Here is a 24685-nt window from a genome sequence, read left to right as displayed (position 1 = left end):
CCGACGTATAAAATGAGTTCCTGCGAAAGAACCATGAGCGTAGTTGTCCTACAGAACGAGCGCGAGGGTTCTGTTCCGCACATCTGTGAAAAATCCTTCTCCTCTTGAAAAGAGCGAATCGCAGAACGAGAGGACTCCGTGACGTATGCTACTCCCCTCACGCGACTTGTGACGTACAGCATCACAGCTCAAGCATGCATAAGCGGCGCGTGAGCTGCGTAGAAAAAACAAAGAAAAACGCACGGAGCCTTCACCACGTCACGAGAGCACCGTGTCGGCCGTCCGCTGCTACTTTCTCCGATTGTTTTTCGTAAATTCGATTGCACAGCTATAACGCACCGCAGAGCGAAAATATTTTGCATGGTGACTCCTGATGGACAGTCGAGACAGGATTTCGAGCGATGTTAAGTGTCACCTCATTGCTCCTCTAATATATGCGAGAATATATAATATGGTCCTGTATAGGGATGGCAACAACCATAGCAGGAAAATATGCAGGACATTATTTTGAATGCTGAATATTGCGGTGTCTAACGCCATTTGCACAAACTTTCAAAACGCATATTTTGTGTGTGCTCGCATTGATTTTCCTATTTCTTGCGAAAAAACAAACAAAAAAAAACAGCACATCCAGTTGTCAATTCCTTGTTCCTGTCTTTCTTTCTTTTTTCTGAAATTATCCTCACGACGATCCGTATCTCCTTTTATTATGACTACTTGAGCGCGTCAAGAAAAAGAGAGAAAGTCACAAATGGTTCCTTGTGCACGTCACTTCTGTTGGCACACAAGTACAGAGCATCAGCGTCTCTCGCAAATTCACTGTTGAGCGGCGACCTCTTGGAACCGGCTTTGAAGAATAAGGCACAGCTGGAAGGAGTCGCACGTCCCGTGAGTAAAAAAATGCATCACAGAAGAGACTAATGGAGAGATATTAGTCCACACACATCATCACCCGATGCCAAGGTTGTGGCTACCTGGAAAAAATCAGCTATAATGAGACACGTATATCCATACTACAGTCTACCACACACGTACGGTTCCAAATACACTACGGCCCGGTTTCACCAACGCAGATTCACATTTGAACCGAGATCAACGATCCGTTAACTTGAATTTAGCGCTTGATTCTGCTTCATTAAAGGGAGTTATTGCCACTAAAACACTCTTCGCGTCACCAACTAACGTTTGTAAAAAAGAATTGAGTGTTAACTTCAAGTTTTAGCAACCCTTGATCTCGGTTCAAAGTTAACTAGCGTTGGTGAAACCGGGCCTACATGAATGACAAAGATCATTCTTGCGTGAAAAGTAAAATATTAGAATGCGGATTTGAGGGGACACCAGAGCGTTGGGGAACTCGAAATTATTAAGGATACTGCAAACAGTTCTGATGACTCAGAGGTATGGCACCTGAAGAGGAGAGCTTGCAATACGAGGCCAACACGTGGCTGAGGTCAACACAGGGACTTTGTTGATCACTATTGTGGAATTCCGTTCAGTCTTGGGGAATAAGACCAGCGTGAGTGCGGAGTAACTCCAAGTTGTCCAAGGATTTGGATCGGGAATAGGCGCAGTAACGTGCGGTTTTGGTCCATTGGCCTGTATATTTGATCCACCTTACACAACAACGCAGTTCAGGCTTACATGATTATTCAAAAGCAACACAGTCTCATTGGATTGGATTTTCCGCACAGCGTTCCGTACAAACTTTACGTGGTATTCCTCGTGAGGTAGTGGTGGTGCGCAATTTCCGAGCGATCTGCCTGCCGGCGTGGCAGCATTTTGCTCAGCTGGGGGGGGGGGGGATCGTGCATCTTGGGCCGACTTCACAGGGATCTGTGCCGACATTTGTTTGCATATCTGAGGAAAACCTGGGGAAATCACCAACACGGCACAGCTGGTGCCCGGATTCGAACCCGGGTCACCTCCTAGTCACGCGCGGAATGCCATCGTGACGTGACTCCCGAAATTGAAGAAATACAAAGCAGATACATCCGTTAATTCTCAATAAATTGCACAATTGATGTGCACCTGGCCTCATATCACTAGGTGTATCGCCTTGTACACAACAGCACTCTGCCCTACGTGACCACACAGACCGAAAACAAATGCCATGGATATTCCAATGAATGCTTTATATCTTCCATCAGATTAATATTGATTACTTACTAAATCCTATTATGCAGGTCATTTCTAAACTACGTATACACGAACAGTATATTTATAATTCGATCAGCAAACGTCATGTGCAGAAGTACGCTGCAATGCGAGTAGGAAAATCATGCAAAACATGATAAGTACATCAGTGCAAGATAATCATGACCGCAAACCATTCGTGAGAATTGATTAGAAAGTTACTCGAATTATAACAACGCTGCAGAACGCTTAAATTACACACGTAACGCGTACGACAACAGGGAGCGCGCAAGAAGAAACTGGCGCGACGACCACACTGCTATGTTGTTTTATGGTTAAACTCATATTCTGCCGAACGTCTCTGTATTTCATTTCCACGCCAAACAGCTCTGGATCGTCGCCAAGATTGTGAAAAGCCAACGGCAAAGATTTCCCAGATGAAATGACCGCGCACGGGGAAAGGACAGTGACACCGTCTCATGAGTTCGTGTTAGCTGTGTCTCCAACCAAGTCGCCAGTGGCTGTTCAAGAGCCGAACAAGAAAAAAAATAAACAACGTACGAAATGCGGCTTATAGTTTCAATTTAGTGCTGGGACATGACATAGTAATCTGTGTGGCATATCTAATAACAGGATAACTGGAGTGGAAGTCTGAGTTGGTGTGTGTGATTGTTCTATAGTTTAAAAAACGGTTGGGGGGGGGGAGGCATTATTTACTGAGACAGAGTCCTCTGCTGTGAGGAGAGCGCTCTATGCGCACTCCACGCAGCATGCAGGAGTGTGGTTGTGCCTATGTGTCTTTCGGACTGTGTTATCTGTCTTCCAGTCGTTTTTGAAATAAAATAGCTAACTACGAAAATGAAGGTACATTTTGCGAAGAGCTCGATCCGGGCTTTCACAATACCGCAACTGTCGTTTAGGAGCTAGCTGACATTTAAGAATAGCTCTAGCACAGGAAGTCTCTATTTCTAATTCTCAGCATGCTCCCAATCAAAACTGACATGAGCAACTTCTGTAGTTGCATCAGCAGCGTATTAAGCCAAGGGAACTCATCTCGTGAGGAATCAATAAAATTGTAATCTGATCTGAATTATTACGGATTACAATGGATGCTGTGAAGCTATATTTGACACTCGTTGCGAAGTATCTGTATTTAGGACTCGCACACGCTTACTCTTTAAGGCTACTAGGGACAATACCGAGAAATAACATGGAGATGAAACTGGTGAAAGAAAGAACAAATTAGGTAGCCTGATATGCTAGGAGCGATGTGATGTAACTATCGAACTCGCAGCCACCCCAGGTGCGTTCCTAAATCTACTCCCGAACAGGGCAGATCACGTGACAGGGTTGCACCACGTGACCCTACATTAGCTAGCCGGTCGAGTAGGTTCATCATCATTAATTTTCTGTTGTTATTGTTGTTGTTGTTGGGAAACAAGTGGGTTGAAGCGGGGTAGTTGGTTGAAGTACATATTTCAGTGGAAACTGGAGCAAGGGACGCGGACGAGCGGGTTCAAACAAAGTACAGGAGACCTGCAGCTGGAGACCCGCAACTAGCAGAAGTTCAATGGAAGGAGACAATATTACACAAGGTCCACAACCAATCTTAACAATCCACGTGGATCGATAACAAAAGGCATTCCCACGTGTAATCTTAGCAAGCAAGGAAATATTTTTCCAGCTGAGTTGAGGCAAGTGATTGTACACTGATGCACGTGTTGCCCTGTAGACTAATGTGGGCCGCCTCTAGAATTTCCCGAACAGTTTTATCAGAACTCTTGCTTATTACGCTAGTGTCTTTGACTCCCAGTGAACAAGAACAATCCCTACAATGCAGTGCAATCAAGGTTTGGGAACGCGCAAGGCGTGTTACGCTCTCATCGAGTAAGCATGGAGGCGAGCGACTTTTTACGGAGATGATGGGTGGGACGCTTCCAACAGGATGGCTACGTCGTTTCTAAAAATCGCATAACACGATGAAACCAACAACAATCCAATTCCAGTTGGAGATATAGTAGCAAGGTTCAGTAAAAATGCACATTCGCCGTTCTTTTCCAGCAGCTTACCTTGAAACGAAAAAAATAAAAAAAAGAATGAAAGAACAATACAGCATGACGTGAATTTTGCTTGCATGGCTATATAACTTGTGGCATGAGACATACAACAAATATGCAAAACACAAAATCCAAGAAAAAATAAAATTAAACATCACTTTGACAACTGCGGAAGTGAGAGAGAGAGAAATACATGATGACGATGATATGGGGATGACTTCTGGGGAAGTGAATCTCGCTTGTTTCGCTTCCAAAATGCGCATTGAAGCAACTATGCCAGCTTGCTTGTTTTCGAATGGTATTACGATGGGCCAGCCCAGGACTTGCTGCTCCTGAAGGGACTAGCTTTTCGAAAGCCATCCCCATATGGTACGTTGGCCCCAGTTCCGTTTCCAAGTTCTCAGAAAAAGAGGAGACGTGGATGTTGTGACATCACTACTCTGACTTACCCATCCCTGCTGGCCTTGGGAATGTGAGTTGGCCGAATCAACTCCCTATAGTCGTGTTCAACTCAAGTAGGAAACGAAATCTGATCCGTCAGCTCTCTTACTGCGCCGCAGATAGGATGGATGGACGCAGAGAGGTCACGCTCGCTGCGCCAGATAATATAATTCATCATACTCGCTCTGCTTCCGTATTGGGTGTTAAGACTGGCCACATGACACTACGCTGCAGCAGAAACTGATGGCGCATGGTGGCTCTACAGTATTTCGCCTGGCATCTCTAATGCGTCATTCTTATCTCCAGCGGCGTATGTATAGTTGACGGACTTGATTTCTTTTCCTTCGTAAGTTGAACGCGACTATAGCTTACACCTATAGCTTTGGAACGTAGGTACTGATGTCATCGAGTTACTCTACCCGATTTTGAAACGCCGCTTGCAATGGATCTTTTCACACTCGCGCCGTATCCTATAGCGGCTGTCCAGCGAAACACGATCGGCGCGCTCCAAAAAAAAAAAAAAAGAAAAAAAAAAAAGAAATCCGCTGGAGCCATCTCGACGCCATCTATTGGATGTGTAGAAAACTCTCTCCGGCGACGTCAGGGCCACAGAGCATGCGCAGACGCGTTGTGAAAACGGTCCATAGAATGCTGCTCCCGAGTTAGCTCGTGTTGGTTTAGGAACGCACCCGAGTTACATTTTGATGCGAACGGGTCTGCGTTTAACACCTGTGCCGGAGATATTCACCAACACTCACCGTTAACCCTATGCGCTAGGGCCCGCGCTAGGGCCCATACGATCGATTTCAAATGGTCCCATATTATGCGCGAACCGCATTCAGTTGCTGCAAAAAAAAGTTTATCGGATACGGTGGAAGGCGTTCAGTCACTATAGGAAAATGCAGCAAGACTCTATACATCAACAATGGCACCCCGAATGTGTATGTATCGGCTACTTGAGTTTCTACTTCGGCAACTTGAACAAATACTCTACGTGACCAACGATCATTCCGGTGCGTTGCAGAGGTCCGGTAAAGGGTACACTCCACCCCTCGCCCACTCCCTGTGATACACGTATGCGAGAGCTCGGACCACAATAGAACTGGAGAGGTTAGAGTATAGTATATCCGCTCTGATACTTGAGCACGAACCGAAACGGATTAGTATGACATTTCCGAGCACGTATGTACACATGTTCCTTGTACTTTCGAAAGCACGTTGAAATGCCTCTCACAAAACGCAACAGAACACCATGATGTGGCACTGTGTTTGTTTCGTTAGCGTCAATACTATAGGAGTACTTCGCGCCAATCTGTGCACTTCTAACGCTTAGTGCTAAAAACGACACACGAATGAGCAATCAGTACATTGACTCGAGCACCTGATATACTGAACGTAATATTTCCCTGCTATCCGTGCTGCCTAACAATTCACCACCATCGTAAGGGGTGAAAAACGGTTAATGGTGCCTTTTAATCGCATGGGGACGTTGAGGTAAACGAGCGACCCTGAACTTAAAATGGAAATAATTGAGTTGCGCAAGATCGTAATGATGTGCTCCAGAGGTGTCGTCGTAAAATTGGCGATTGCGTTTAAACGATATACGCAACGAGTCAGTGAAGGTGAGCACTCGCTGGATGGGAACTCTGTATTTGCAAAAAGCGTATAATGGGCTCTTTGCATATTCATATCTGCGATGTACGCTCTTAGATTTCGCATAGCTGGACTACCCGCCGCTGTACTTGGAAAGCGGCACTGCATGCTGTTCTCCATGAGAGCATGTGACGGCGTGTATGGAACAATGTTTTATATAGGTTTACCTCATTTAAGTGTCTTGTCCAGCTGTGTCTTGTTCATTTGAGATAATGGGATACACGAATAGTAATTTAACTCAGGGCGGACATTGCTTTCGTGACAGACACCGTGGTTATGAGGACAAGACGCTGGATTAAAGAAGGATGTACAGGGAGAGCTTCCGACGAAATAAGATATATAATAGAACACAGAAACATATTGCAAGCAGACTGATGTAGGCAAGTTGGGTAATGTCCCTGGGTCTCGTGCTTTTGTGTCTGTCCGTGTGTGTGTCTCTAGAAACTCAAGGGAAAGTTACCGACAATGAACAAAATCCACCTTCACGCAGAAGCGAAAACCAAAACGTTAGATACAGTTACGGTTAGAGCACGTCAAGATTAATCGTTTAACAGCTTAGTTGTTTTGTTGCGACACACGGTGACTGCTGGGGACTGACGACATTCGTGCCCTCAATTGCGCAACATAACCCCTCCCCCGTACCATTGCCAGTGACGCATGCAGTACAACATGACACTTTAGGCACCTCACTCATTGCGATGTGCTAGATAGCATTTGAAATTTTGTGCGTTTAAATTGCGTCCAATTTCGTACCCCATTTGGCACCCCATACGTCCCGCAAACGAAGACGTAGTTCTACGTCAAAAATATCAGGTGAGGTTGACAAGATCTTCAACATGTCGATATTCCGTAACAAGCGTTAAACGCCCCCCGTCCTTCCCCCGTGATTCGCCAGGAGCTCCGGAGTCCATCGTAACGAAGGCGAATCGTAACGTTTGTTTGAAATGGTAGTATATATGCTACGATATCCCAGCGTTCAAAATCCCAGTCCTCGAAATACAAAATACCAAAATCCCAAATTGAAAAATCAAAGCTCATGTGTATGAGGTGTCGGAATGAGCGTAGTTCAAAGTATAGAATGTCACTGAGCAACGCACCAGCGTCCCGTGTTTTCGATGTTCATCGAAAGTCGTTTTCAGCGAATATAGCGAATTTAGCGACTATAGCGAACTGCACATATAGCGACGGTTAGTCTTAGCAGGGCGGACGCGCTGGGGCAACAGAGAATGAAGCGGCGTCCGTTAGTTTATGGTTACGTGAGTGTTGTGGTGAGACCTAGGTTAGTTCAAGTTTGCTGACCACAGGTCCTCGCGCGTGTTCTATAGGCGGTGTACTGGGCCCATTTTCGGATTTTGAACGTCTGCGATTTCGAACCTGTTGATTCTTAATCTGGGAGATTTCGGGTTATTCCCATCTGAAATCCCGGATTATCAAGAAGACGTGCACGTGCCGCAGCGTGACGTTTGGAGTGAACTGAAAAAAAAAAAAAAAAAAATCACGATAACGCTTGCCATGTGCTAGTTCAAGACCTGGGCTCATGTCCAAAATATTTTACGTTGTTGCTGAGACTCTGCTGAGAAAGGCTTAGGAAGGCATCGCAAAAAAGGGTTAAGGAATCCTTTGTTACAGAGGGAGTGCCTTACCAAACCGATAAGGTATACCGCCTTGCAACAACACAGTTAATATCTCAAAGTACAATCACTTTACATGCGGTATGTCGCAAATACATTTCAGACATGACCGCGTTGAACACAAACAGGAAATCGTCGAAACAGTCCGGCGTCAAAAAAAAAAAAAAAAGAGAGAGAGAGAGATGAAAGAAAACACCCGTAACAAAGTGGATTTCAGTGATATAATGCACGGCAAATTTGTGGAAACTTCTTTAAAGGGGATGATAAATTAACCGAAATGGAGAGATGATCAATATACTATCGCTTGTTCTTTCGAGCCTATCACGGTGACAGATAGTGAAATCAGGATGAAATGCCACACTATCTCTCTTCGGGAGCACGCTTGTAATGTTAGCAAATAACACACACACCGGATGAAAGGGGCGGTGTCCTAGCTGACAGCGATATATAATGGGTTACTACAGTTTCAGTGATACGATTAAACAGATAAGTTTTCCTTTAAAAAATAGCCGATGGGGTTGTAGTTTGAGCGAATACCCGTTGCTACTTATAGCGCGTGCAAGTATATGCTTGCAGGCAAAACTTGCGTTACTATATTAGTCGCCGCTCACTGACAGACCAGTATTTTCCTTATGTTTTACATATGAACCCGGGAAAGGACTAGTTAGTTAAAGGGAGAGCTCGCCCTCGGATTCGTTTAAATAAATATGTCTTGCAGGGCCCATTTGTCTCCAAACAGCTCTCTTGCGAACCCTCTCGCACGAAATCGATGTATTTGTAGAATTATGTATATTTTGTCGTCCGCAGAGTCGGCGGCGGACCCACAACTATACTGGGAAGAGCAACAGGAGAATGTCATTATCTGTTCACGTGACCTTTCGGTGACGTGTCAGACTCCTCTCCCGCACTTCTTCCTCACGTGTTCTCCGCAGTGTGCAGGACGTAAAGAATTCTGCAGCAGGAGAGAAGGGTGTCACCCTTCCCCAACCTCCACGTCGCGCATACGTCTTTCTGCCCGCAAATTTCAAACAATGTGGATTCTAATGATTTATAATGCCAATAATATATTATATAGCTTTATATTTTTTAGATTGTGTGCTTGTTTAGATTGTTTGTTTTGATAGTTTGCGCCGTGAAGCGACTGTGGCTATGAGCTGCATATGAGACGTGGACGGATGGAGGGAGGACAGAGTGAAGGAAGGAGCGGGGGATGGGGCTTTAGTGTACGACCTGGGCCGAGTTCAGGGGGAAGTCTGCCAACACTCGTCTGCAAAGTCTGCCAGAATATCCAACCCGGGGGAAATCTCAGACAGCACAGCAGGTGGAAGGATTCGAAGCCGCCCCCTCCCAGTGTTCAGCACGACCTTGGCTACCACCAACGTTCCAGACCAACTCGCTAGACCAACGAGCGGGACGCCTTAACCAGCTCAAGCAGGCGGCATTTAATTGGTCGGCGAATGTACTACACGTGGAAAGAGGTACCCACGAACAAACGCCGGATGCTAAACTGTCCAACATCAACAACAACAACAAATAAATCGTGCACTGTCCAATCTTCGCAATTAGTATGTGTCTTAGAATGGATATATATATATATATGCATTTCCATTCACAATAACTTTCTCGCACAATTACGTGTTGGAGCGCTTGAAAGCCAAGGTCGTACTGAAGACTGGGAAGTGGTGTGTTCGAATCCTACCGTCGGCTGTGCTGTCTGAGGTTTTCCCTGGGTTTCCAGACCAATGTCGGTACAGGTCCTCCCTGTCCCCCCCCTCTCCCTCCTGCTGTACTCTCTCCATCTGTCCACATCTGTACGCCGCTCATAGCCACAGTTGCTTCGTGGCGCTAACACGGAATAAAAAGAAAGTAAACTATGACCACAAGCCACGCCACGTTGGTCGCTCCGTCGATTAATTTTCCACGTTCCTTGGAGAGGACGCACCAAGCACACCAAATTGCTGGTGTCTTTGACCATGTTCAAACTCGCTAGCGTGGGATCGGTAGGTGTGACCGCGGCCGACTTCCACACCGATTGCGAGAACACAATTTCTCAAACATAGGTAGCATGATGCGTCAGCTCTTATCATCGTCATCACCATTATCATCTGCTGCGTGTGCGTGGACACGATTTTAAAACCGTACATTTTCTGCGGAGCCTTCGCTGACGCCATCAAAAAGTACGTATATTGTTTCACGAATACAAACTGCGCGAAAAGTATCCTGAGGATTCGCTAGGATGCTCCACACGATAATATTTAATGTGAAATGCCCATATTTCCGGACAGACCATAAATATGTAAAGAAACTAATAACGAAGAGCGAAGCTCCGACACGAGGAAGGCTCCAAAAGTGTGCGCGGGATGTAAATCCCGCATTGGGAAAACAGAGAGAAAAAGAAAAAGAAAAGTGCAGTTTCCCTAGCGAGGATTTCGCTTGCATTCAAATGGCTGCTGGTCGCCACGTACCACGGGCGTCAATAAATGTCATTTCCCGGGACACGGGTTATCAGCCTCTGCTTCCTTTCGCTACACGTGTTTCTCCCCCCATCCCCCTCCCTTTACACTCGCACGTAAAAGTAGTGCTAGTAAAACGCGTTGCTGTGGAAAATGTCCGAAATGAAGCGTGAATATCGTTGCCAATAAAACGTTAACAGGGCACCCAACTCTTTTTCTCTCTCTCTCTCTCTCTCTCTTCTGCTTCTTGTTTCCGAAGTTCTCATGTGGCAGCAGTATATGGAGATGACCTGTCTGTACTTTTGAACAATGTGTCCCGAAGGAAAGGAAGCAAAAAAAGAAAAAGTTGTTTCCGTTGTTCACACCCTGAATGTTTGTGCAATCGATTGAGCGTAATATTTTAACGTTTTCAGTGCCTCGCGGTTGAATGTTTACGAGAAGGATTCGCCCGCGTATTCGAAGCATGCAACTTAGATGGTTGTTCATCGATCCACTGATTTTAGTCTCGTTCGCGCTCGGAATAAGTGGAGGTAGGTGGGAAAATATTTGTTCACAAACTCCGCACCCTTGTGTCTCACCAACTACGACCGCAAGAAGGTTAAGCGACTAATAAGCACTTCGTTATTTGCTTCTTTACACTGTTGCTCTGCGAATTGGAGAGTATTTTCCACCAGACGTCGCCCCGAGCCCTTTTACCTTAGAGTGCCTGAATACTGGCTCCCTCTGTGTAGGGTGGTGTCACCCTTTGTAGAAGCGAATGCCGCCATATTGACTTCCACGCTTACCATGCATGAACGCTCTCTACCGATTTCGCCAACGTTTTCAAACCTCCATTGCTACGAATTTACTCAACTCCGAAAAGCAGTGTGTCTTTAAGCGTATCGCTTGCACGTTTGTGAGCGTATCGCGAGCTGTGCGTGGGAGTCAATATGGCGGAAATTCGTAGCAGACGACGCAGTTGTCTTCACCCTATGCAGAGGGAGCTAGTATTGACGCAATTTATTTTACCTGAGAGCCGTGTATAGACAACCCTCTGTTCACAAACCTGTAACGTCACGAGAAGACTGGTTCAAGGTTATATTTATTGCTGTGGTGGGCAAGAAGCGGGAAAAATGCGTCGGCTGATAGGCTGATAAAGCGGATAGTGCCCACCAGCATGCTTTGCGCGGCGGCGCTACGTAATCAATGACGTATGAGTGCAGGTCGTCTATAAAAAAGAAAGATGAAAGTCACTGAAAAGGTTAGCCAGCTGTAGGACTCGAACCCACATCTTCTGGATTGCCGGTCCAGGGCTCTACCAATTGAGTTAAGCTAACACGCCTTCTCAGCGACTTCCAGGGTGCGTCATCTGAAGGGACAGACCAGTCACTCTCTCTCACTCATTCTCCTTTCACTCTTACATTTTTGCACACTCATGCACACATTCATACGACAGGGATCGACGCAAGCGGCAACTGTTGAACATGTTCAACAGTTGCCGCTTGCGTCGATTGGTTTGGATTGGAACAGATATCCATTCAGACACACCATAAACAATGGATTTTGCGACCACGTTTATCAACGACATCTGGATGGAGAGAGGCATGTCGGGACTCGGGAGGACGCAGAACTGCAGAAATTTAGCAGGAACGGTTGCTGGCAGAACTGATTGGCCAGGAGAGCGGCAGAACGGCTCCTTAGGAGGCGGGTTTTGCCCAACGACCCCTCTAGCCCTTTGCACTCCCCGACGTGCTCTCGCGCCCCCTAGCCATCTCCACCCTTCATCCTCCAACATCCACCCGGATTTTTTTTTTTTTTTTTGCTATAGTCGTGACGATGCCCACTTCTGTGTGGCTAACAACGGCGATTAAGACGTAACCCACCCCATCGTACACAGATGGCTGCCGGTATGAACTTTTAATCACGTGACTTAAGAAATGGAATTATCAATTGGGAAATATGTGTGAGAAATAAAATTGGACGATGTGTACGATTGTTTTTTTAATTCCGTGTCAGCGCCACGAAGCAGCTGTGGCTATGAGCGGCGTACAGACGTGGACAGATGGAGAGAGGACAGCAGGAAGGGGTGGGGGATAGGGGGTTAGTGTGCGTCCTGGGCCGACTTCAAGGGGAACTGTGCCGACATTCGTCTGGAAAGTCTTCGGAAAACCCCGGGAAAACCTCAGACAGCAGAGCCGGTGACATGATTCGAACCCGTGTCACCTCCCAGTCTCGGCGTGGAAAGCGACCATCTTAACCACTACGCCACGGGAGCGATGTGTACGATTGGACGACATGCAAACTGCAAACAAAAACGCATCAGTGGCATCTTTCCGGCTACTTTCTTGGGTTCGCGGTCATCCCTAGGCCTAACGTTAGCGACGAAACGTGTCAGTTTCGCGTAGATAATGATGGCGGAGCAAACGCTGAAGCTGATTTTGCAATTAGTTACAAGAGGATGTACGTATACACTCGCAGAATGGAATTAAAGTAGCTTATAAATTTTTCAACATATTTTTTTTTTTTTTTGTCACGAAGTCCCCGCTTCGCCTTTCCAAGCAACACCTCCTCGATAATGGGGAAATTTTGGTTTCATAGTGAGCCCCATAGAAAGGAGCGACCAATGGAAGCGCCCAAGTTTGATTGACACGTCGAGCCTCCTCTTTAGGCTACTCCTCCCGGCCAGACTCAATTTCTTTTCTTTTTTTTTTGTACACACGGCTCTGTTTTACGACTCTGTTTTTTTTTTTTTTTGTACACACGGCTCAAATGTGCTAGCAACTTAATATTAAGCCTTCTCTGTCACATTTCTAACTTGTTGCGGTGAGTTGACAAGCAACAAGCGGTTAAAGTACGCCGTCAGCATAAACTTCCTGTCTTTGCCTTACGAACGCATGAAGAAATTGTTAAGAATTATTGCTCAAAAAGAAAGGACAAGAAGAAAAGCACATTAATGAATGAGGAATGTTTTCCGTGGGCGTTAAGGACGTTCACATTGTGCAACCGACCGAAGCAGCACAGCATCTGCACAGCACATCAATCGGCGCAACATTTGTCCAATATTGGCCATACTAGCAATGCTTGTGCTGCCTGGAAAGTCGTTGGTCACAATGCCTCTGAAGATCTAAAGTTGCGATACACTGAATATACTACGACAAGTACGCTAACTACAACTTAGGAAACACATACCCTCGGGAAAACCTCGTTTTACCGGAAGTCGAAATTTTGTAGTGGTTGTACACGCAAGCACAGGGGGTTACACGGAAGCAGGAAGCAGAAGTTCTTATCGAGAAATGAAGTTATACATTAACAGTTTTAGTTACACGAGCTAATGAAAGCGTTCAGTGATGAATTTCACTTTGGCAACCTCACAAATTATTCCCCCCAATATGTCTGTAATTCGTTGAGATGTCGGTTTCAAAGACACTGACAACAAGATGCCATTTCTTCGCTATACGTGAGAGAGAGAGAGAGAGAGAGAGAGAGAGAGATTATGTGTTTAATGGCACAAAGGCGTGGCAATGGCTACGTGTTAGCCACTGAAACTTTGTAGACAGAATATAAATGACTGCTGTCTCGCGCATATTTAAGTGCTGTCGATGTGTTTTCGTTATTGTGGCATATAACATTCGCAGGGTCCTTGCCGCCCCGACGGCCAGGACGGAATAATTTCAAAGACATGCAATTCATTATTCTACAAACTATTACGTTTGAGACTTCTAACTGCCCCAATACGCAGTCGACGCAACAAGTATCTGCCACATGACGGCAACATTGCGTAGGAACAGTTTACGGCGTCACCACGTCGATACAGTTCAATATCGCCCCTCCTGCTTAATTTAGGCTAAAAATTCTATACATTGATTGGCAACGGAACTCTCACATATTTCCCCAGACAAGCACCTCCCGGTCGTATGCCTTGTAAGGAACCTGACGTGCATGAGTTAACATGTACTCATCTCAACGTCACGCAGAGCACAGCTAGCTGAACATAAGGAATTAAACAGAAGTTCTGGTACTCTCGTTCAATCCACAATAATAATTCGCGGAGCACTTTGGTAGTGCCTAACTGAGTCATCGTTAAATTGAATTGACGGCTGAAAACTCGCAGTAACTCCTTTTTCTACCTTCCCATAGCTTCATAGTCTGTGCTTCATTTTTCGTTTCAGCTATATATATATATATATGTATGATATGCCATAGGAAATTATCATATAGGATAGTTTTAACAGTTATTGCCGATGCACTACGTAATCTCTTTCAGCTGATTACTGCGTTGTGCATTCCTTCATTTGTGCAGTAATTGGTAAAAATATCTTTCTTACCAGTGAAAATGAAAATAACACACATGCGCAGATGATAATGTTCGTTAGACATTCGGGGCCTTATGGAATGGCCTTCACCACGTAGCGGTACTTCACTGTGTCTTTTTACTCGCCAACGCTACGTGGATAATTATGGGAGTGCTTTTTTTATTGAAATATAAATTCCACATTCTTCCGATGTCTAACTAATGGAACTGGTTTTATATAGCCAACCGAGACATTCTTTGGATGACTATAAAGGTACGCTCTAATCGTCATTTTAAAATGTTAACTTTATCAACATAGGAAGACACGCATAGAAATTACGAATCTAGAAATGGGGCTTCGAGCGCATAATGGTCGGACGTGGGTCGACGAACGAGCAAATCACATTCAAAATTCCAGCGCTGGATTCTTCGAGGAGCTTCGTCGTGCATTCCATCTTGCCGTTGAAGGCACCACAGCTATCACGAAGAAACGAACAAAGCAGTATTATTGTGGAATGCAACTACTTATCCCCGCCTGTCGCAATTTTTATACGATATTAGTTGAATAACGTACAAGGGCAGACGACGGGACATTGCAGTACATCCCAAAACGGAAAGCCGATGGCGCCGCGCGCCGATCCTCCTTTTTTTGGAATAGCAAGCTGGCATTAGCCTGGCTGACATTTCCTTTTCACTATATTAAACATATCCACCCTCCTCCTCTGTGGAATGGGAAGCTACGGAAATGATTAAATAAGATTAAAACAAACCTCATTGGAAGTCTGCGATTAATTAGGAGACTTCTAATTTACTACGCGACATGTGCACGTGGTGTTTCCCGAGACGTCTCCCGGCTGAATAATTCGTAAACAGGTGGCGCTATATCTAAAACCTTCTTTTGAGTGGGCATCCCTGAGACATCGGACAAGAACTGAGCATTTTTGTTTAAATTCTGTGTTAGCGCCGCGAAGCAACTGTGGCTATGAGCGGCGTACAGATATGTACAGGTGGAGAGAGGACAGCAGGAAGGAGTGGGGGGACAGGGCGGTTAGTGTGCGTCCTGGGCCGACTTCAAGGGGAAGTGTGCCGACATTCGTCTGGAACGTCTTCGGAAAACCCAGGGGAAAACCTCAGACAGCACAGCCGGTTACAGTTCACAGCCGGTTCAGACAGCACAGCCGGTCTCGGCGTGGAAAGCGATTATCCTAACCACTATGCCACGGGAGCTGGTAAGCACTGAGCGTGCAGTAGTGAGCCACTAATTTTCATCCGCTCACTAATTGAACAAGAACACCTAACTTTTGAATTTTACCTCGGACTGTTTCAGAACCCTTTCGAATATTCGAAGAATATTCGAGAGAGAGAGAGAAAAAAAAAAAGCACGCGTCGACACTTTATGATTTTCTTTTAGAATTAATTGGTTTCAGTCTGCATATTTCTTGTTCCTGGTTACCTTGTTCCTGTTCTTGTGCTATGCGCCTGGATCACGCTGGGGGTGACCGAACACAAGCAACAGACGGAAGAGACGCTCCGGTATGGCCTTCCTCTTCGCTAGCCGATAGTACAGGGTGCTCGTGGTTGCATGCGGACATTGTCATGCAAGAAAGTTCCATATGCTACAGATGGAAATTCAAAACAACAGCAACTTTATTTTGTGATGATGATTGGGGAGTTTCATCACCAGCAGCTATACTCTCCCCCCCCCCCCCCCAATTCATTCTCACTTACGCGACCTGAAGCTCCTTCTGAACAATACTAGACCATATAACTATACCTAATCTATACCTAAACTATACCTTACCTACCCTAACCTATACCTTACCTAACCTGACCTAACTATACCATATCAAGAGCTCTCAGACCCGAACTATAACCGAGGGGGGGATATATTTATCAGACGAAAGGGGGAAAAAAAACGGAAAGGTCAGCCAAACGGGATGTCGGCGTGCTATTCCGCAAAGAAAGAAAATAAATGAAAGATGAATAAAACAAATAAACAAAGTAAATAATTAGGAGATAAAGAATAAAGCAATAAATATTCTAACCACCAACCAGGGATTAAACATTTTGACCGCGTTGGAGTGTTTGAAGTGCGCGAGCTATCGACCATGATTACAGATCGCTTGGCCAACGAAAAGAAGCGTGCGCACCGCAAAGCGATGACGCGCAACAGCGGCTCCGCCTGGGAGACGTATGAAGTGGCAGCCAAGGAATATAATCTAGCAATGAAAGAAGCGAAACGCTCGTTTTTCAACACGACCATCTCTACTCCCTTAAGCAATAACACTAGAACGTTCTGGAAGGTTATAAACCCAAGTACGGACTGTCGTATCCAATTGAGAGGTGGTTCTGGTGATGTTGTGCCTTTAGAGCAAAGTGCTGCCTTTCTAAATAATTACTTTTCCTTAACGTTCGCTTCTGAAAGTGCCTTTGATGTTTCTCATGTTCACGTGTTAGACAGTGTCACGATGCTTGGTATCTCTATTGACCATCTTGGTGTTGCTAAGTTTATTGAGTGCACACGGCCGTCATCATCTCCTGGCTGTGAAAACATCAACCCCAAAGTACTTAAGAATGCTTCGGCAACATCTAGTCAGATCCTGGCACTAATCTTCAATCAATCATTGCTAATGGAACAAGTTCCCGGCAACTGGCGCGTCGCCACAAAGTTATCCCTACTTCAAAAGTGGTGATGCCTTTACTCGCTGTAATTATAGGCCAATTTCACGAACCAGCATTCCTTGCATGTTAATGGAACACATTATATATTCCCATGTCGTCCGGCATCTTTACTCCGTAAACTTCTTTTAAATCTTGACCCTTTAGTCTTAACCTGGGTCACAGCCTTTCCGTCTGACCGTAAACAGGCGGTTTTCACTAACAACACACTATTGAGCTTCATTCGAGTACACTCAGGTGTTCCTCAGAGGCCCGTTCTTGACCCTGTTTTATTTCATGTTTATATAAATGATTTACCCCTGTCCGTCAGAAGTGCCGTTCGGCTTTCCACGGACGACTCGGTCTTATATAGGAAAATGGCGTCCAGTGCTGACCATGGTCTTCTTCAGGAGGACTTAGATTTACACGCTATATCGAGATGGTGTAACACTTGGCTCATGCATAATGTGCAACCCCGAGAATAGGGAACACGAAGGGACAGACACAACACGAAGTCCCTAGTCTCGTTAATGGAACACATTATATATTCCCATAACCCCCACATTATGCATCCCCACACATTATGCATCATCTTCACCAGCTCGCTTGCTTCTCAGCCATTTTTTCACTAGGCTCCCATGTCTTTTCAACGTCACCAAATGCAAGGTCATGACTTTATCACGTTCTTCTTCTCACATTTCTTCATCTTACTTGCTAATGGCTCTCATCTGATATGTGTCCCTACGTACAAATATCTTGACCTGCATTTGGAATCGACCATTCGTTAGCCTTATCGCATTGACAAAATTGTCCCGGAAGCCGACAGGACCATTGGATATTCTCGTCACCATCTTGCACTCGCTCCATCCCACATTAAGCTTATCAAATCGCGCTTTCGTAATATCCAAGCTAGAATACGCCTCCACTGTTTTGGACCCACATTAGGAATATCTAATAAATGCTTAGGAATCAGTCCAGAACAGGCCTGCACGTTTCATCACTTATTCACCGGACTATAGTGTCTCACAACTAAAATGGGACCTTGCTTTGAACGTATAAAGACGAGCAGTTTCATGCTTGTGACTTTTTCACAAATTATTTCATAACACAAGTACCCGCGATCGTTTTTCTTCCCCAGCTGACTACGTTTCTTCATGTCATGACCACGCCCACAAGATCAAAACTCCATATTCTCATTTCTTCATGCACTCCTTCTTTCCTAAAACGATTCGCGACTGGAACCACCTGCCGGAATCTCTTGTCTATATTCATGATTCTGCTCGTTTCAAGGCTGCCATTACTCAACTTTACGTAGCATAACGCACTGTATAATAATCTGGTTCAAGCGGTCACGCCGATACCATTAATGTCCCCTCTCGTTCCTTCTGTCAATCCGGCCACCGTCATTATTGCTTTTCTTCCCGTCTGATATCTTTTGTGAATATTGTAGCCTATTCTTATTTCTGTCGTTATTCCTCTTATCTACACTTTTAGAAAAAAGGGTGGAGCAGTTACACCTTTTAGGAGGTAATAGTTGTCGCATATGTTGTGCCTAAAAGGTTGCAAAGTTCTACATGCTATCTACGAATGATAAGGTTACCGCATCTGATTCGGTGAGCGAGGGGGCGTACGCCTTTTTGTAGCAATTTAGGTATGTGATAATTGCTTTTGCCACTCTTTTACACCCTTTATCAGACGCTATGTTGACCTCGGTGGTAACTATAGAAGTTACCACCTTTTCACACCCTTTTTTTTTCTTACAGTCTACGGTCTGTAACGCGAAGTGTTCCACGCGACGTCAAAAAGATCAAAGGCACGTCTTCCCTTCACTCCCAATGTGAGAGGGTGAAAGAGCACACTATCGCCTCTTGCGTCCTGGAAAAAGATTAAAAGAAAACAGAAAATACAACCCAAGAAAAGGACAGTTCCGATAGCGCCACCCGATACATTTGTTTTTGTTTTGTTTCCGTAAGTTAAAGCTCATCTTCGACGCATGAGGCGGCACTGTGCTCCTTCACCCTCTCACATTGGGAGTGAAGGGAAGACGTGCCTCTGGAGATGCGCAATGAACAAATAAAGAAAAAAATGGTGTTCCTTCACGAATTTTTTTTTGCGAACGGTCTATCGAACGGATTTTTGTTCTGAAAACGGCTACGGTATTAGTTGACCAAAGAGACCAGATGTTCTCATTGGGACAACTTCGCAGCATTTATAATTAAAAACGTTAATTTGCAGCAAACTCCTAAGGCATTGCCTTAGGAGTTTGCTGGTGCCCTCTTAAGGAGTGCCCTTCAGCATATGCTATATTGCAACTGACTTCGTCTCGAAAAAAGTGATATATATATATATATATATATTAAAAAAAAAACTGTTCGCATTTAGCTGGGACACCCTGTATATATAAGTCTATGTAAGCCTATCCTGTAAGCTCTTTGTCGTCTTCTGATTTTTCCTGCTTAAATATAGTATACTACGTATATATATAAATTTATGTGTGCGTCTTCTCGGCGCTCTGTCTCTACATGTCAATCAAGACAGGTCAGTCTCATATCTGAATGATTTCATTCTTTTTTAGTATGCGACGGTTTTTATAGAAAAAACAAAGCTTACGAGGCTGTTGCTCAAACAGAAGGCTCTTTTTATTAGCTCCATTGGCACTCGTCGCGTGTAGTATATACCCATCGATTTATTTCATGTTGACAGCAAGAAGAAACTCTCTGCTCTGACAAACTGAATCACTGAAGTTATCAAGGACCTGGAAGTGAATGCCTTCCGCGATGTAATGTGGAAGAAGAAGCTGATTTTCGAAACTCGGGACGGTTTATTTGCAAAGTGATAACGATAATTCGCGCCTTCTTGTCGCAACACAACTATATTAAATTCTCAAGCGGTTTTCGACACTGTGTCACATCCCTTGCACTCAGCGTCCAGGCCGTATTCGGCACGCAAGACTTAAAACCACAGGCGGTTCTTCTCTCTTCCTTTTGTGTGTTTTACTGCCTACATATACAGGGTGTTTCGCCTAAGGTGATAAAAAATTATAACTGGCGACGCACTCGCCGGAGGATCGTCGGACTTCGGGCATTTACCTTCTGGAAACTTTTACCATCATTGAGGAAGGTTTTGGAGAATTTTTAATTTGGTAAATTAATTTTTTTCAATTGAACTTTGAAAATTGCCAAGCGGACCTTATACAGAAATACGATATCCTCCACGGATAAGCGCACACCCAACGAAAACCATGCACAGTATCGAAACAGAAATAGCCGAAAGAAATTAGTAAAAAATACGCTTTAGCCCCGCCTGCTTGATTTTTGCAGAGAAGCGAGCGCGAAATCTGCGTGTAGACGAGAAAATGTCCCCGCCTTCATTTGTCTTGGCTTCTTTGTGATAAGACGGTTGTTTTGCTTTCTCTGTAATAAGTCGGTTGTCACCAGCATCAAGGTCAACTCGGTGCAAAGAAAGGTAAAACAAGAGTCGGGAACAATTCCTCCTCTCTCCGCAAATACGGTGCGCTTTTCTTTGCGACACTCAAGCAGGCGGGGCTAAAGCCGAATTTTTACTAATTTTTTAAGACTATTTCTGTAGCGATACTGTGCATAGTTTCGGTTGGATGTGTGGTCATCGGTGGAGGACTCCATATTTCTGTTTAAAAAAAAAGAAGAAAAAAGTGAGGTTCGCTTTGCAATTTTCAAAGTTCAATTGAAAAAATAAATTTCCCGCAATTAAAAATTGTTCAAAGCCTTCCTCAATGGTGACAAAAGTTTCCAGAAGGTCACTGCAAAAAGTCCGACAATCCTCCGGCGAGTACGCAGCCAGTTAGAATTTTTTATCACCTTAGGTGAAACACCCTGTATATACATATACACATATACATACCCTTATAAGAAAAAACATGTTGAACATTGAAGGAAGCTCATCGTGTCTGTTCCACAGAAAATTACTTTCTCAAAAGCAATGCAGCAGTAGCATACATTACGCTGCTATTCGAACTCGACCACGTGTATCACGAGAACGAAAAATGGAGCAGTCTTCCAAAAGCGCGCGGAGGTGGTCTAAATTAGCATAGAAGTGTTTTTGCCGTTGCTAAACGTCCAACGAGCATGCATATCATTAGCAATCGTTCGTCCGCTTTCTGCCTTTTTATTCTTAATTCCTTTCACCATTCAGTGTATTTGCCGTCTCGCGTATACATAGCTCACGCTCCATGGATGAACCATTCCACCAAGCAAGCTCACTGAGCGGCAAAAACTGCTTTTCGCGACAGAAGCGGACTAGAAAGAATCTAGTGCAATGTGGGCGCTAGACAACAAGCAGAATGAGAAAGAAGCGTTGTTAAATGACAGGGAGGGGGGGGGGGGGGCGATAACGTTGGAGAAAGGTGCGGTCAACCTGCTCGGGGCTGGCGGCTCGGCGCACACAGGGAGGGAAAAGATGGACGGGAGAGATGATGGTGGCATGGGAGAGGGAGCGGTGTGCTGCCTCTCTTGCTCTATACTTTTTCTATACTACTAGCCTTTGTCACCTAGACATCGATACCCCACTTCGCCTTTCTTGCCTTTCAGTTCCCGGTCGAAGCAACATCCACCCTGCTCTGAAATTTCCCGATAAACCGGACAACGGGCCCCCTGATCCCAGACAGAACACCATCTCCTACGGACGCCCGAAATAGATCCCAATGTGCATATCCGGAAATCATCCTCAGTGGGACTTCCCTGGGATATTTATGGAGGGATATCCGTAGTCGTATATCCGCGGGAGGTCCTGTCGCGGCTGTTTAACGGATAGTCCGATTCAGTTCCGTGATGTGATGCTGTATGGATCATGTATTGCAAGAGAGAGAGAAACGCGGGACGATGTAGCACTGCATAAATTCGACTTTTCGTGGACCAACTCACTTTCTCAAACCGAATGAGTAAGAAACACGGAAGTTATCTCCATGGTGACTTAGTACGCCAAGCAGTTCCTGATTTCAATGTTGTTCGTGTACGCAATCAAACTAAATTTAGACATCTCACCCTTCATTTTGACTGACAGGCGCACAGGGCTCTCAAGTGTGTAGAAGCTTTCGAGAACACCAATGTATAGTATCTGCTTCCTTTTGGAAGTGCATGACTGCCACTTCATTTCCAAAGCTCTTTCGCTGTGTGGCCCACTGACTTGTAATTTTTTTTTCTATTTTTGAAACGCCGCGCTCATTTTCCCTGATGGGAAACAAAGCGGAGCAAGAGAAAATGAAACTATCGGCGACGGTGGCAGATGTTAAAAAAATGTCAGAAAGGCACTAATTATTCTACTACAAAGCGTATACTTACATCTAAAAAAATAAAAGGTAACATTCGCTTACGATACATATACTGCATCCGAGAGAGCTCCTGCTTACGTGATGACCCCACTCATGGGAGAAAATTCCAGAAGCTGACAGCCGCCACGTGGCGCACGTCTACCAACCCTGACGTCACTCCAAGAACCTACTTAAGTCATAGATGGGTAGAAATCCAGCGAACCGGTAGAGATGTAGGAAGGGAGTTGCCTCAGGACCTTCTGTCCTGAGGCAACTCCCTTCCTACTTAAGTCATGTGCTACATTCCTAACACTTTAGTCCTGACGAAGACAGTGCCACTGTCGAAACGTCGACCGTTCTTTTAAACATTTCATAGTGTATTATAATCTTTATGTTAGATTACCCACTAAATAAACTAGTTTTTGTTAACTTTCCTGTAATCTGTCGTCCACGTCTTATTATTTTACATCTATTCTACTAGAGAACTATATACACCACAGTCAACAAGTGAGCATCCCTCAGCAGCCTTCATTGGGACGCTCCCTGTACCACAGTAATCGCCAGGATGATCGGCGAAGTTACCTCATGAGGTTAAATGCACAAGCTGCGCATCCCACTTACATGCGCCAGAGCAGGCGTTGCTCACGTGGTCCTACTTTCTACCCAAAAACGATGACAGTACCCGTCCCTGCAGTGGTGGAGCTCACGCCCAATACCTCTCGAAAACGCAAAGCAGTGCACGGGGCTCCGGCGCGTGAGTCATAGGCGCCGAGAATCGACCTCCGCTCACCGCGCACGCACAAGAAAGGAAACACGCTTGCGCCATTAGGGCGCTTGAGCCAAGAACGAAGTGCTGTTTAGAGCCATTCAAACCAGTGCTATAGAAATGAAATGACGCAATAGAACGATAGAAATGACACGAGGGTGCTAGACGGTGAAGAGCGCGTTGATCTAAATTCGACACGGCAAAAGAACGCACAACGAGTCGATACAAACGGCGCCCTCTACAGTGCATAGGTATACGGATGGTGCCAAACGGTGCATGCTTTCGTGCCCATAGAAACTTTCCAAAATAGTTCCCGCCGTCAACCGCTCACTTCCCTGCATTTCGCGCGTGGTAAATCGCAGGAGCAAGTTTGTCTACTCGTCTGAAAATCATGGGGACAACGCTATGTATCTCGGGGAAGCTTTCGCCATGACTTTTAAGCACTTCTAAGAATTTGGACTCGCGAGACGTGTTTTTTTTTTAACGGAACTCTAAATTCAAAAGACCAACCTGATTTTTATGCTAGACACTGAAAGCGAATATTGGACTGCACAATTAAAATGAAAGAGCTCTCTCGTTTCGAGGCGTGCAAATTGTCGGCCGAGCCCGGTTCTACGAAAAGTTAACCCACGATATGATGGAACAAAACGGTGACCAGCCTCTTCCTGGTTCCTTCTCACTGTTGTTTCAGACAACTTTGCAGCATTGTAACATTGTAACCATGCAGTTGTAACTGTTATCAGCAGAAACATGCAAAAGGAAATGCGCCGAAAGTCACCGCTTCTTTCAAGGATCTGAGCGTGGACCACAATTTCAGGTATTACCGTTGTATAGTAGGACATGTATTCTGCTGTAGAATGGAGTAAATCCTGCACGCGCTTTCAGTTTCTGACAAAAAAAGAAGAAGAAGAGGAAGAACAACGTCAGGTTGGCCCAATTTCTCCCAACTTAAAATAGATCAAAATGCTCGGAAGTGACGGGAAAAGCTCCACCGCGATCTATACGCTTTTTCGCATGTTAAGCGAATCGTCCTGTATAAGCCAGACTTCTCAATGTCTATCTGAACCATCGCCTACGTCAACACAGGTCGAAGATGCTTCCTTCGTTCCCAGTGACATCCCCTTATCGCTAAAGGCCCACCTATAGTTCTTGATACCAGTTGTTCCCCGTTGTTTGACAACGCTAATGTTCGCATTCGACATCTTTCCCGATAACGTAAGCCAAAGATCGATAACAATAGTGAGTTTTAGTATAACGTACGCTGTCGCCTTTGCGTACGTAAGGGATAGCGTGGTGCTTCTGCGCAATGCGCAAAGCTCTGCTTGTGTCTTGCGCGTGC

General features: G+C 45.1%; 1 protein-coding gene across 3 annotated transcripts in view; it reads right to left on the bottom strand.

Moving 5' to 3' along the window:
- Positions 1–690: 690 nt before the first annotated feature.
- Positions 691–24685, bottom strand: part of LOC135388801 (B-cell receptor CD22-like) — a 442796-nt gene continuing 418801 nt past the window's right edge. For all 3 annotated transcript variants that reach the window (XM_064618610.1, XM_064618608.1, XM_064618609.1), the window contains one exon: positions 691–974. In XM_064618610.1, coding sequence (XP_064474680.1) covers positions 949–974 — 26 coding nt within the window. In that variant the 3' untranslated portion in view covers positions 691–948. The remainder of the gene's footprint in view (positions 975–24685) is intronic.

This window comes from Ornithodoros turicata, chromosome 3 (genome assembly GCF_037126465.1).
Source record: "Ornithodoros turicata isolate Travis chromosome 3, ASM3712646v1, whole genome shotgun sequence".
Taxonomy (NCBI): domain Eukaryota; kingdom Metazoa; phylum Arthropoda; class Arachnida; order Ixodida; family Argasidae; genus Ornithodoros; species Ornithodoros turicata.
This window is presented reverse-complemented; position numbering and strand designations above follow the sequence as displayed.